This window comes from Meles meles, chromosome 15 (genome assembly GCF_922984935.1).
Source record: "Meles meles chromosome 15, mMelMel3.1 paternal haplotype, whole genome shotgun sequence".
NCBI classification, from domain to species: domain Eukaryota; kingdom Metazoa; phylum Chordata; class Mammalia; order Carnivora; family Mustelidae; genus Meles; species Meles meles.
Window position 1 is genome coordinate 15,903,534 of NC_060080.1, and position 15,392 is coordinate 15,918,925.

At 46.1% G+C, this 15,392-nt stretch overlaps 1 protein-coding gene across 1 annotated transcript in view; it reads right to left on the reverse strand.

Moving 5' to 3' along the window:
• Nucleotides 1-12,112: 12,112 nt before the first annotated feature.
• APOB (apolipoprotein B) overlaps nucleotides 12,113-15,392 on the reverse strand; it is a 39,880-nt gene continuing 36,600 nt past the window's right edge. Inside the window, exons 27-29 of the mRNA XM_045979562.1 lie at nucleotides 15,267-15,381; nucleotides 14,978-15,161; nucleotides 12,113-14,032 (exon numbers count right to left, since the gene is read on the reverse strand). Of these exons, the coding sequence (XP_045835518.1) occupies nucleotides 12,407-14,032; nucleotides 14,978-15,161; nucleotides 15,267-15,381 (1,925 nt within the window). The 3' untranslated portion in view covers nucleotides 12,113-12,406. The remainder of the gene's footprint in view (nucleotides 14,033-14,977; nucleotides 15,162-15,266; nucleotides 15,382-15,392) is intronic.

Here is a 15,392-nt window from a genome sequence, read left to right on the forward strand (position 1 = left end):
TCTGGATTGGTGTCTGAGGGGAAGCTGGCCTGCTCCAGTGATGTGACCTCAGCCTCCAGGACTCCCACCTGCAGCCTGGGGACCCGGTCTAAGGACTTGGGGGGCTCTCCGCTTCCACAGCCTACGGCCATCAGGCACGTTGGGGGAGGTGCAGGGAAGTGTCAGCGGCGGGTCTCAGGCCTGACCTGCCCGGACCTCAAAGCAAACACATGGCATTTCCTGGGAACTGGGCCATGGAAGTCAGAAGTCCTCTCCCTTTTCCCCAAGGAAAGACCACAGAAAGACCACAGAGAAAATTCAGCGTGCTACCTGTCCCCTTCCTCTTCAGAGCCTGGGGGTTCCTGGGGGAGGGGCGCCATCCGGCTTTGCATCTTCTGAGGAATTTTCAGTTTGATTTTCTCTCTGTGGGCTGCTGGGAATGACCGTGAAGAGTTCCTGTTCCAGTGGGCGAGGGGCTCCTTCCTCCCCGGCCCCCCGGAGGGGACAGGCCTTCTGCCCCAGCCAGGCCAGTGAGAGGGAGCCGCTAGGTTCTCAGGGGTCCGCGGGCTTGAATTGTAGCCTCTCCCGGGGCTGTGTTATCGTCTCACCTTCAGGTTTTTATTTTGTTTAGAACCACTCACATTATACTTTAGCACTTAATTCAACAGCCATAGAAAATATGCTCTTTTTACTTTTTTCGTCTCTTTGACCTAAGATCATGTTGATGCCAATTTCCTTTAAAATAATTCATTACCTGCAGGCCATTGGCGTGAAATCCCAGCGGTAGCCCCCACCGACCCTCTCTCTGTAATTCCAAGGCCTCCTCTCGCTCACCCTCCCCTCGGGGAGCCTTGGCCTCTGTGTTTATACACTAATGTTTTTTCTCACACATTCATTGTGCAGCTTTCCTTAATTTGGTGTCCCACCGGGCGCCCGCGGGAGGCCACTCAAACATTATGTCAGTGATCTCAAAATTGAACCCCAGGGCTTTCTTCTGCCAGTGGCCTGAGCAGATGTGTGGCACGCTTTATTAACTCAAGTACCCACGAGTTGAAAATTTCATTAGTTTGAGGGGAGGGCTAAGTCCCATCCAGAGACCTGGTCTGGACAGATTCTTTGTGTCAACCTGACCCCTAGCAAAACGGATTATTGTTCTAAGTGAGACAAGTGACCTAATGTTCTGCCTGTTACGCACACATGGTCTGTAACCTTTTAAAATATGAGTGTGGGAAAACAGTGCATTCTGCCACATCCCTGACCGCAAATTCCTGACAGGTGGCAGCCAGGCTCTTAGCAACCCACAAGGAGCCTGGAATTATCCAGGGGCCACAGTGGTTCCCTTAGTCCAGGTATGGGCCAGGTCAGGAGGCTGCCGGCTGCGGACAGGAGCCCCTGGAGGCAGAGCCCCGGCCTCCGGTTCCACCCTGTGGCAGGCCAGAGCACAACCTTAGCCCCCGGGGGTGAGCTGGGAAGGGCACAGAAGCAGCCCACCTCCCTGGCCCCCAAGGCATGGGTCCTAGGCTTTCCAGCAGCACTGAGGTGGTGAGGAGTGGGGGGGGGGGAAGATTTACCATGGAATCCTGGAGACTCACGCAGAAATATTGGTTGGTTTGTTATAAAGAGAGAGTTGGCCGAGGCTCCATGAAGAGCCTTGGGTGCAGCCACACCCTGCTGAGAACAGTCTGTACAAACCTGCCTGCTCACCCCGGCCCCCTCCTCTCCCGCTGTTCTTAGAGACCGCACGTTCCACCTGTTAGGCACACGTGGCCTGCAACCTTTCAAAACATGGGTGAGGAAGAACAGCACCTTCTGCCACGTCCCTATCTATGCATTCCTGTTCTGTGGCAGCTGGGCTTTGTTGGGGAGAAGGAAGGACACACTCAGCCGGGTTCAGTGACCTCCTGTGGCCTCCCCAGGGCGGCCCCAAGCTGGAGCCTGGGGAGGAGAGACAGGTGCTCTGACTGTGGCCTGAGGGTGTATCGCGGTAGGGGATAAGAGGTTGGATGAATCACCAGGTTGACCTGGGAGGTACCATCTCCACCCAGCGAGTGCCTGGAAGAGAAAAGCAGTTATAACTGAGGGACTTGGGTAGGACCCACAGGAGAGAAGGACCTGAGTAAGGCTTTAACAGACCAGAAGAATGGGCTAAAGAGGGGAGGGGGGTTCTGAGTAGTAAGGGGACGAGCAGTGGGTCTTGACTGGAGTTTTGGGGGTGCTAAGAGGTAGCTAAGATAATTCATAACATATTTGTTCTGGATTATGCCTGAACAGTTAGTTCTTGGGCTAAGAGAGATTTCCACTTAGGTCTCCAGCGGGGCCTGTCATGGAGATGCACCCGTGGAGGATCCCAGCCCCTGGAGCTGTGTAGGAATGCCTGGAGACCTGGGCACACGGCCCCCGGGCCTGGCCTCGGCTCTCCCCGGAGTCTCTGTGACGTGGCCTCCCAGGGAGCTGAGGAGAGGGCTGCCCTGGCCCCTACCTTCTGACAGACACAAAGCAGAGCTGGTTGTAAAAACTTAATTAAATGAAATATTTTAACAAGAAATTCCAAGAACAGAATGCCCTGCTCGTAAGCAAGCCCTCACAGAAATAAAAGCTGACAGGAAGCGTGTGTTCTGTCTGACAAGAGAAAGTTTCTGCAAGAATCAAGATGGTGCAGACGGTTGGCCTGAGCCGGACTAACAAGGGAGCCAGGCTGGTTCCTGAGGTCAGAGCCCAGAAGGAGAAGGGTCACTGTTCTGGGACAGCATGGATCCCTGACCATCCTTTTTCCAGTCAGCACACCTTCATCGAGCATCTATCTTGTGGCCAGCGGTGTGCAAACCTGAGTGTGCAATGCTGTCAGCACCCACCAGATGTTTCTGTTTTCCTGTGAGAGAGATAATACGGGATGAAGAACAGGAGTCTCGGGGAGGTGACGTGACTTCCTCGCTGTAGGTCAGAGCTGGGACTAGAACCTGGTCCTCCGATTCCCAGGTCCAGGCTTTTCTTGACCTGACTTGTCCTTTCCACCACGGTGGACTTGCTGGCCGGCCGGAAGCAGAGCCACATCTAGGGCTGGGGGATGCCACTCTTGGGGGAGCACAACCAAATTCTGCCCTCAAGGTGGGCTGGGGGTGTGCAGGGAACTTCATCCCACTCTGAGGAGACGGCCTGCAGACCAGATTGACCCGGGTGGGTGCTGCCGAAGTGCTGTGGCATGCCCATGCTGGGTCAGGCACAGAGGGAAACTCAAACCTGAGTTTGAGGGAACAGTGGGCTTCCATTGTGGGCAGACAGATGATCAAGGCAAGGGCCACCGGTCTTGGAAGACTTCAGGGAGGAAGCGGAACTTGAGAAAACCTTGACTATTCCCACAGATGGTCAGGGAGGGGGTTTCAGGCGCAGGGAAGGGACTGAAAAAAGCCTGGGGGTGGATGGCAAAGCATGATGGGTAGCCAAGGGGGCAGGAGGAGACTTCCCCGGAGGTGAGAGTGGATCAGCTGACTGACTCTCCCAGGAAACCTTGCTCTCGTGTATGTGTCAGTGATGACGAGGTGAGAGGAAACATCTCCTCTTCCCGTCAGTCTAGGGCCTCTGTGAAGACAATGCATAGGTAACTTGCGTGATTTTCCTTGATTGATTATTCCCTGGACTGGAAGTGTTTCAGTAACAATAGAACAAATCCTTCTTGCTACGCAGGTGGGCTTACTGTGAACAGTGTCCCAGTGGCCTCAGTAGGACCTGGCCCGGTGCCAAGCTGACTGAAGCGCACTCTGTAAAAAACCCAAAATCTGCAGTGAAGATTCATTTTAGGTACAATGGTTCACAGGATAAGGGGAAACTGCGGTATAAGAGTATTTCCCACCTGGTTCTCGTGCGTTATAAATTTCGAATATTCTTTGATTTAGCAAAGAGAATGCCCCAATTTTATTAAGCCTAGTAAATGTGTATGGAACCTGAGGCAGAGCTGTGACTGGCTCAGCCACTAAGTGACTCTTAGATTAGAAAATTGCCTGCCTAACTGAACGTAATAATGGAAGAAAAAAGAAGGAAAATTGCCTGCAAATTCTATCCCCTACCCTCTCCCACCTGTTTCCTTCCTTTACGCCCAGAAAGGGCATAGGCAAAGAATGTGCTATAGGAACCTGAATCCTTCCCTTCTATGAAGTCCTGTCAAGCAACTCACTCAACACTGGCCTGTGCTGTTTGTTGACTGACTAACCATTTCACTGAAGTGGTACTTCAAGGCTTTCCTCTCACAAAAATATTTGAATGGTCAGAGGAAGAAGCTGAGAATCCAGAGGACCCATCTCTTAGAACAAAACCAAAGGCTTCCGTAATTTCCCCTGAGCAAGCGTCTCATCTTGACCTCTTAGGAGAAGGCAAGTATACGTGGACGTCTCGTTGCCAATCTACCTTGTTCCAGAAAAGTTGTGTGCAGAGTTTTAGATCAATAGATTCTTTCAAATACATGGTAAGATGAGTCATTGCCCTGTTTTATTTGTAAAAGATGAAAAAAAAGTATTTTAAAGCTGACTGCATGCAGTTGGGAGTCTGGGGCCTAAAAGGAAGGCAACATGATTCCTAGTAAGAAGCCTGCTTGCTTTCTCTTAAATGAAAATAGGTCAATGGGCCTGTTGGTTATAAAACATGAAAGCCCACCCCCTCCCTAGATATAATTATAGAAGAGTCAAATTGTTCCTCACGGGGCAAGAGTCTTCTTCTGTTGGGTGGGGCAGACAGGGTTTGGGGACCTGGGGAAAGTTAAATGGGGGACACACAGAGAGACAGACCTAGATAGACAGGAGTGGAGAGCTCACAGGACATTCATGTGTTAGGGAGCCTCGGGAAGTCATGTGGGATGGCGCTCAACTGTTGTATTCAGATGTCAAAGAGGGAAGATCTTGAAGGCTGGATTTTGTGGGCATATCCAGGCAGCCAACTCTGGTTGCAGAGTGAGTTTTAGGCTTGCATTCTGGATAGGTAGGATTTGCTTAAAATAGGACACACTGTGGTCGTATTCAGCCCACAGGCGGTCAGTATTGGGAGGAACTTAAGGATAGAGACTCTGAGAGGACCATAAGGACAGGTCTCTAATTCACAGAAGCAGTCATATCAGGGACAGAGATGGAGCAGCAGTCAGGTGTCCCGACAGCCGTGAAGGAGCTTCTGAGGAGAGACAACTGCAGATTCTGCCAAGTGCTCCACTGACTGGATGGAGGACCGGGAGGCCTGGTGTCCACTGGGGTTTCTGAAGACTCGGTTAGGGGGGAGTCAGGAAGGAGGAGGCCAGTTCCCCCCTTGGGGGGATGGGGGCAGTTCCTGAGATGGAGAAGTTGTAGAGGAAACAATAGGAGAGTTTTGCCTCCCCACCATCCTGAGCAGCGCCCTGGCCACTCATCTCCTGGGAGGACCTGGATAGTCTTCCTTCAAAGGACAGAAGTCAGCCTCATGGGTCCTCAGCTTCTTCCTCCGACCATTCAAATGTTTTTGTGAGAGGAAAGCCTTGAAATACCACTTCAGTGAAATGGTTAGTCAGTCAACAAACATCACATGCCATTGTTGAGTGAGTTGCTTGACAGGACTTCATAGAAGGGAAGGATTGTTTTAGCAAAATCAATGAATCCCCAAGAAGGGCTGGACCCCTCAACTCCCCATCCCCAAGATAAAACATAGAGGAAAACTGACAAGGCCATAGGGGAAGCCCATGGCACATGGCCTGGCTGACTTCAGGGTTAGGTCTGGGGCAGCAACATGGGTCGGTCAGGAATAGTAGACCAATGCAAGCACAAGGCCTGGGTATGCTCCAGAGATGATCGGAGAAGACTTTGCAGACTTTGTTTGCTGGGCCTTGAAGGATCTCCCTAGTCAAGATAAAAGACAGTCAGTCCTGGAGGCTCTCCACATGCAGGAGGACCCAGACTAATTCAGTGCATCTGGAGTGCATTACTGTAGAGTTCCCATTTTGCAGATGAAGAACCTGAGGGTCAGAGAGGTAAAGTGACTCTCCCAGGCCCCTATAGCTAGTCTCCCTTTCTCCCTCCCTGTCCCCATGGTTCCCCAGGGCCCCAGGATCCCCGTTAGTCCTCTTCATCTGGGCCCCTCCCACAGGAGGACCTCCCCCAGCAGTATCCTGAATGCCTAGGAGAGTGCCTGGCCCAGAGAAGGAGCTTAGTAAGTAGCTACTAAAGACATGAGATGATTTCCTCTTGAAAAGAGGGCTTGTCCATCCAAAAATCCCACGGTGATGCCCTGAAGGGGAAAGGGAAGCACAAAATAAATTAAGTGCTTCATATGTGCTGGGCACTTAAAGGTTTGTCTTTTCTGTCTTTTGTTTTACATAAATAATCAACAACGTAGTTAAAGTAATTAGTAACATATTAAATACCCCAAAACTCATCAGTCCCCACAAGAATAAGAACATGGCATAATTCACATCTACTGCAACATCCTTGGGATGACTAATTGCAGGTGTCAGCTTGACGGGGCCAAGAGATGCCCGGATATCTGGTGAAGCCTTCATTTTGGTTTTGTCTATGAGGGTGTTTCCAGAAAAGATCAGCATTGGAAGCAGCAGACTAAGTAAAGTAGATGGCCCTCCCCAGGAAACTTTTTCACCTACCAATCTGTTGAGGTCTGAATAAAACAAGGAAGGGTAAATTTGCTCCTTTTGCTTGAGCTGGGACATCTGTCTTCTCCCTTCCGCCCCTTGGACGCCAGTGTTCCTGGTTCTCAGGCTTTGGGCTTGGACATCACCCGCTGGACAAAACCAGCTTTCCTGGTTTTACAGCTCGCAGAGGGCAGATTCTGGATAGTCTTATCCTCTATTTCTTAGCCAATTCCTATACTAAATCTCTCATATCTTACTGGTTCCATTTTCCTGGAATACTCTAATATACCCATCCTTGCCCCTGCCTGTCTCCACCAGCTATAACCTATCCTGACTCTTGAGTTTATCATTCCCTGACTTTACAACTATAATTCTAGAAAACAAGTTGTTTGGTTTTAGTTGATTTTAACTTTATGAAAAGGGTGTCATGCTGCACTTTATCTTGTGTTTTCACTGCATCGTTTATTTGTGAAACCCCTTTGCATAGTTGTGTATAATCGTAACTGTGTATCATTCATTTTTACTTCTGTGAATATGACACTATTAATTTATCCACTATTCATATGCCAGGCACTTGATATACATTCTCTCTTTTAATTTAGTGTATTTATTTGAGAGAGAGCGAGCAAGGGGGGGAGGGGCAGAGGCAGAGGGAAAAGCAGACTCCCCGTTGAACAGGGAACCTTATGTGGGACTCGATTCCAGGACCCTGAGATCATGACCTGAGTACAGTCATGACCGAATGAGCCACCCAGGTGCCCTTACATTCTCTCATTTAATCTTTGTTACAACCCCATGAATAAGAGGAAACCACTTTCTACTACTGCTCAGAGTGGCTCAACTTACTCCTTCATGACTCCCATTTTAAAGATGAAACTAGAAAAACCAAGACACTTTCCTGAGGTTACAGAACCCACCAATAGTGAAGCCTGACTTGGCCCCAGTGCTGAGGCGTTCTTGTGAAAGGAGATGAGTACAGGCTGCCCCAGGATTCCTTATCTCTGTGACGTAGAGCCACAGACAGCACTCAGTCCTCTTCTTACTTTGAGTTGTCTTCTTACTGTGAGTGAGTTTCCATGATCTTCTAGTGCCTCCTGCAATTCCAGAAGTGCTCTAATGACCACAGGTCCCACCAAGCTAGCCCAGGCCCGCTCTAAGGCTCCTGGAGCTGTCCTGGTGCCCCCTGCTCTATAGGGGCCCACATGACACCCTGAGCCTGACCTTCCCTGCCTGCAGAGAAGGGGTGGCGTGCACTTGGGGTGCCAGGGGGAGTTGGTGGAGCTGGATTGTTCACCGATTACCCTTCCCTCAAGCCACTTTCTAGAGTCTCAACTCCACACCCTTCCACTCGGTGTAGCTTAGAGCTCACACTGCACAGCCACAGCCCTATCCATAGCTTAAACACAAGGGTGAGGACACCAATCTACCATTCATGAACCAGGCCACCTCCCAGGCCTGAGTCATCCCTTTCACCTGAAACTGAGTGGTGCCATTTGAAGGTGTAAAATTGACACAGAGGTCAGGGCTTAGCACGTGGTGTCCCAGGCATCATTGACCCACGGCACCGCTCAGACCTGAGCAGGGCATGAGCCAGTCTGTGCAGGAGCAGAAGGCAGGGCCCTTTCCTCACAGAAACATGTGCACCAACCCCACTAACTTTTATGAGGATCTGGAATGTTATTTGCTGGTGACCACCCAACCATCGCACCAACAAATGGAGTGCTCCGAAGGGAGTTGTAGCTGACCTCTTAATGTGAAACAGCAAGACAAGGAGATGAGCTAAGAGGTAGGGTCTGTTTCTGCACATTTATCTCTGGTTATTAGACACTTTTAGAGGGAACATCTGCTTGGCCACTCCAGCTCCCCTACTGCAGGCCCTATTCAAGGGCCAGCTTGGCCTCTTCTTTGACTGAATGGGGACTAAGTCATAAATTAGAGCCAGAAGGGGGACCTAGAATAAGAAGTCGGGTGGGAGCTGCTTTGCTCATCTCACGGGTAAAAGGCCACTGGGCTCCTCAACTAACCAGCCTTGCTCTAAATGCACCTGGGGGTGCCCACTCCCAGTGAACTCATTTATTACAAGGTTTATTCTGGGGACAACACCCCTACTCCAGGCAAGAACCAGAAGTAAAACTAAAGCACACAGCCTGATCATGCTTCCTTCCAAGGTTCCAAGGACCTGGGCTGGGCTCCATTATTTCACTTCTCCTTTGGTTTGAAATATTGGTCATTTGTTTTACGGAAGAATATCTGTGATTATAGTAGGATATTCCATGTCACCTCACGATATGTTTTTAAGAGATGGATATGTTGGCTCACTCTCAAGATCATACCTAATTAATTGTACAAGAAAAAAAATCTCTTCGTTTTCTTATTAGGTTTCTAAAGATACTTATAAGTCATAAAATTAATGCAATATTATTTAAAATTCTCCTTTGTCTCTATTCCTTTGAATATTGTCTCTCTAGCCCACATCTCCAGCTTAATAGCCTGCTTGTAATTTCTGCATACTCCTTCAACTTGAAAGCTGCCATAGTCCCTTTTCAGCTGTGATAGTCTGTGGGTCCATGCCTTACACTAATAATCTGCCCCCAGCACATTCCTTCTGTTTCCATGATGCCCCATAGCTCTTCAGGTTATTCAGGTTCAAAATTTCGTAACTCTCCTGTCTGTTTCACTCATTGTTCTCCTTTGCTCTTCTGGTGTCTCCTGTACCCTCTGCAATTCTTGGTGCTGGTGATTTACCAAGGCAGCTTCCTTTCCAGTAACTTCTGCGCTAACCCTTCTGTTCTAAACAATCAGCCCCTTAGTTCTGTCGAATATGCCTTCATGATGCTTCTTATGTCCTATCCCTCCTCAACATTCCTAGCAACCATGACTTGGCTAAGGCACTTAGCATCTTTTATTTGGATGCTGGCACAGCTTTGTATCCATATTCATCTGATTACAATTTATTCTACATGAGTTGCCATAGCAGTTTTCTTAGATCACAACTTCTTTTTTTTTTTTTTTAAGATTTTATTTATTTGACAGAGATCACAAGTAGGCAGAGAGGCAGGCAGAGAGAGAGAGGAAGGGAAGCAGGCTGCCCGCTGAGCAGAGAGCCCGATGAGGGACTCGATCCCAGGACCCTGAGATCATGACCTGAGCCGAAGGCAGAGGCCTTAACCCACTGAGCCACCCAGGCACTCCCTTAGATCACAACTTCTATCACCCCTCCTCCCTCCTGTTCCAAAACTTTCACTGGGTGCCCTTCTCCAGCAAAGAAGGTACCACCTTATACCCTGGTTTTTGAGATCTCTGCAAACCTGCCAAACCTGCCTTTGCAATCCTGTCTCCCTTTACGTTTCCTATGCTCTGGCGACTAGATGATCCAGTGTCTCTCTCTCTCTCACCCATCTTCTTTTCTGCATGTTTTCCTTCATCTAGAATGCTGTTTCCACCTTATCACTTGTCATTGCATCTTCAAGATTCATTCCAATTTCTTCATGAAAATTTCTTGATTCTCATTCTTTCCTGTTATAAGTCCTCATAGTACTTTCTTTATGCCCATCACAAGATAACACATTCTGCCTTTGATAGGCAAATGGGCAGGTACCTATGAACTGCATCGTATGGACCTCGGTTTCCTCTATAGAGCATTTGTGCTTAGCATATGGAAGCATTTAATGAATGCTCATCAAACTGAATAGGTCTCCCTGCTTCCATTTCCTCTCCTTGCCTTAAACTCATTTAAATTATCATCTAAAAATCATGGCACTTTAAAAAAAAACATTAATGGTTATAAAAGCTCTTTCACATGTATTATTCCAATGGATTTTTTTTTTCTTTATGAACAACCCTCCAAAGGCAGGCAGGATAGATACTAGCCTCACTTGGTAGTTTAGAAAACAGGCTCACTGAGGGGAAATAAGTAATCCAAATCTATAAGCAAATAAGGAATGTAGCCAGTAACTGAGCCCAGGGAAGTATCCTGATTTATGGCAGGAGACCAAAGAAGAAATCAAAGTCAAAGTCCTCCCAAGTATCCCTTATTCCAACTTTATTGAGCATAATGAAGGTATTCTAAGTCACCCAGGAGCACCATGCGAAGGGACAGGTGGGCACTGTGGGATTACGTGATCATTTCAGATTTGGTTCTATTTATTCTTCTTGTTATGCCCTAGATGCAGATATCATTACATGAACCTCAGAAACCTTGGACTACCCCTTCTCCTCCAAATTAAGCTGCAATTCCAGGTCTCCTTTGGCACTTAGTACATTCTTCCCACTCAGAGCTCATCAGGGGAACTCTTCTAGGGCTATGCCTAGAAGCACTCATGTGATGCCCTGAGACCTGGGGCTAAGTTTCCTCCATCTATCACATTTGGAATTAACCCCTAATTTACCCACTCATTCACTCAACTCTCTGTCCATTCACCCATCCATCTGTCTGTCCATCCATCTATTGATTCATTATCCAATTCATTATCTGGTTCCTTCAGGACCAGATCCATACGCTACCATGTATTCCACTTCCCTAGGACTATTTCTGGCTCCTTAGTTCCAAAGAATCCTGCTAAGAGACCAAGAGGCTAATGTGTTTTTCTTTTCCAGGTAATGCTTATGTATTTTAACAGTGGGCTTCACCAAGGGAATGTGAAAGCTTTAGGAAATAATGAAGTTTGAAGGAATTTTGGGATAAAAAGAGTCATTCCCAAACAGACCTCATTTAGGATTCAGAGGGGGTGGTAATCTCCAATTTCCTATTCCCCAGAGTCCACACCCTGCTTTTGCTGTTCAATGCCATTGAAAGGAAAGCTAGAGCTCACCTTCCCCAAGATGTTAGTGATGGTTGTGCCGCACAGGTTCTCTGCAGCCTTCCCTTGCTAGAGCTCAGCTGGGATGCTCTGACCGGATGTTGCCAAGGTTTAAAACTAAGTTTGAGGTAAGTTTTGATTATACTTGGGTTTGTTAGATCTTAAATTTGGGGGAATAAGGAAACTCAAGAACATAAATGTATGCTTGGTCTCAGAAATGTTAGGAATTTATGTCCCCATGCTCCCTCTTCCACTCTTATTTTCTGTGCTTTGAGTGGATCCTGCTAAGCCGCAGGGAGACATCTGAGGTCCCTATTATCATGAAGCCCTTTGGGCCAGGATTTCCTTACCATCCTTTCTCCATTCCTGGCAGGCTGATGAAATAAAGAGCCCATTGTTTTATCTCAGAGCCCAATAGAGCGCCTTGCCTGGTGAGGGCAGACTGGTGGACGAAGAAGACTCTGGCACATAAAGACAAGTTAAGTTGCTCCTTGGAATCAAATTACATGAAAACCTTTAGAAATAGTTCTTCCTTTTCACTTGGCAAATACAATCCTTGATATCAGTTACCTTTTTAATCTTTTAAAATATTTTCCTCCTCAAATCCTCCCTTTCCTCTTTTATCCTATTACTCTAAACTCTGCGTGTATTCTTCTAGAAGTTTTGAAATACCAGATATTTGAATCAATACCCTCATTTTGTTATTTTTCAATATGAATGAGTCAAATTGAGTACTAGTATATGCAATAAAGAATTCATTTATTTGTTCTCCCGCCCCCAAGTTTAGCAAAGTAACTCAGATCCTGATTTTTTTTAACTTGCAAAATAAATGTTATTTCCCACACTTGAGAGACCTTCAGAGATCTGATACCAGCTTCTGTGCAGATCCAATTCATAGGTGCTTCTGTTTATAGTGACCTGCTTGCCATAAGGTTGGCTCAGTTTATGGTTATATCAGTAAGTACAGTTTGAATTTCCCCCTACTATATGAAAGTTTAATTGAAACAAAAGAATGAAAGAGAATTGCTATGAACAATTAGAAGGTGATAGTAAATTCTCCCGGAGAAACCGTGATGTAGGGGATCATGTTATTGACTGTGGTCAATTGTATCTCTTTCAATAATTCAGTGATATATGTTAGAAACATGTGGTATTTTTGAATGGACAGGTCAATCAATCTTTTGGACTCAGTAATGAATTTTTCATTGTAATCAGAGAGTTGTTCTGAAAAATCTTGTAGTTTATATCTGAACTGCTGATGGTAATCAGAAATGATTTCCTTCATTGCAGTGGCCCAGATTTTAATTTTTTCCTGAACCTTGGTAAAAAGCTCTGCAATCTTCTCTTTCCCTTTTCCATCTGCATCGGTAAGGATGCTAAGGTATTCCTGGATATCTTTCTGCAACTGCTCAACATGATTTGAGACATCGGAAGACAACATAACAGTGCTGACAATATAAGTGGAGTGCAAGTCCTTAAGGACACCCACTAGGTTCTCAAGGAAGATGATGATCTTTTCTTCAAGTTCATAAAACCTCGCTGTCCAGCTGAACACACTTGGATCAACAGATTCTTTGTGAAGATCCTTTATGGACTGACGGTACTGCTGTAACTGTTCAGAAGCTTCCTGAAGCCTGTATTCAAGTTCATTAAACTTGTCAAGGTAAAGGGACAGGAGTTCAGAAACATATGTGATAGATTCATTGAAAATTATGTTGATCTTGTCTTGAATATAATCAATGAGATAAGTAAATTTTATGCCCTTTAAGTATGGAATAACTTCTTCTATGTCTTGGAAAGTGTTTTTTAAATAGCTCTGAAGATCAATTAGCATCTCTGTAGTCTTGAGAGACTGAAGTTTATTAAATATATTCTGTAGCATGTCTGATAAATATTCCAACAGACTCCCAAACTCTGAGATTATATTTTTTAGTTTAAAGTTCATTGACTCAAAAGGAATTTTAATTTCTAGGTCCTTGATTAATTCAGATTTCTCCATCAGGTCTTGGAAATAGGAAAATAGTATTTCTGACGCCCTGTGGATTTTTGAATATATTTTGGACAGCACCTGCCCTACTTTCTTCATGACCACGGTGCAGACTTCATCTATAGTATATGTCCCGGCTTTTCCTGGGAGCTGGAATTTGGTGGACTTCAGGTAATCAACCAACGAGTCAATCTGATGACTGACTGAGACTTTGTATTTCTGAGTAACTCCTATTAATCTGTCAAACATGTCATTCTGGAGTCCCTGGAAATCGGCTTGGTCTCCCTGAGCCAATGACAGTTTCTGGTACAAATCCTGGGCCTTGTCCTTCCACTGCTGGTAGGTTCTAGTGGTGCCTCTGGCTATCCTCTGGAGCTCTATTTCTGCCTCATCAATCTGCCTCATGGCACCTTGATAGGCCCACTCAGCGCTATTCTGCAGACTTCTTCTCAGTTTTAAAGAAGCATCTCCCAGATCGAGTCCTGTGTGCTCCTGGTGGTACTTGTTAGCATAGTCATAAAGAGCCCTCGTGGCCTTGGGCACATTGTCTTTGAGAGAGCTTAGTAGTTCAGATGCTGCTTCCTCTTCCCAGCTGACTTTGATCTGACGGTTCTCACCAGATTCCTGGTACCTCCATTCAGTTTTGAATATGTCAAGTTTTTTATCTAGAGAGGACTAAAATGAAAAAAAAAAAGAAGAAGAAGATGAAAAGAACATGTTTTCCATTATCCCGATTACATAATATACTACACTAAAACTTCATTAGCAGTTAAAAGTAAAGATCAGAGGATCTTTCATACTCTGAAGGGGATTTATCTTTCATATGTCAGTTCATGTGTTTGTCTTACGGTTAAACAAATTCACTGTTGTTAATTCCTCTTTATCATGTAACCCAGGAAAGATAAATTTATGCATGGCATTTACACAGTAACACTTAACATTAAGGCCTTCTTAAGGACTGAAGATTAGAAGAAGGGGAGAGTGTTGCGGAGGGGGAGGAGGAGGAGGAGAACGTGGAAAAAGACCCAGGAAAAGACGACTTCAGAGAAAGGAGAAGTAGCAAAAAGGAAAATGTCTAGAGCCCATCCAGCAGAGTTCTAGGATACTAGTATGAGGAGCCATTCATTCTCCAAACCTGTGACAAACTCTCGCACTAGAACTTTATTGCTTCTTCATCTCTACTAATGGCAACTTTGATTTGGCCCCGGTAGAACGTGTAAAGTATATGAGAGAAATTTGGCATATCTCAGGTAATGCTTCTATTGCGGGAAAATTTTTGAAGCCTCAGATACTCTGGAAACCACTATGGGAAAACTGTACTCAGGAAAGTTTGCTCATGATTTAGATGATGAGGCATAACCCTCATCACTCTAAATTTGCCATAAAGTAATAAAATAATATTGGAAATAGGATGTCATATGTGCCCATAATAACTAAAATCAACAAAATCATTGTAGTACATTCTGGAGAGTAGTTTCTCAGAGAAAAAGTTCAGCCTGCTCATTGCTTGTTTCCCTCTACTTTGGAAAAGCCTTGAGAGAATACTTGTAATGCATTGACTAGATCTTCCCAAATTCTCTACCCATTCTCAGGGTGTGTAACCCATTAGATGGGACTCACCCGAGGACGATAGTACAGGTTCCATTTTAAGGTACTGTTATTTTCTTCCAAGTACAAGGCTACAGTGCCTATGGCTGGGGAGGTCACAGAGGAGGAGAGGCTGTTCTTGCTTAGTTGGTGGTGCAGATGGACATCAGTGAATGCTGGGCTGGTGATGTCGAGTTGAATCTCTTTTTTCCAGTCCCTGAAAGTAGAAAAGCAGATGAGCCATCATGAAAGGGGCACAGAGTTGGGGAAAAAAAATCACAGTGATTTGAGAAGAGATGAGATTTCCATGAAAGTTCCATACTGAAGTCCTTGATATTTGCTATCTTCTTTATATTCTGCACTGATGTCACGGTGTGCAAATGTTCCTTTCGTCCTACAGACGAACATGCCATCTTCAACTTTGTGTGTTCCCACAACTGTAGAGGAG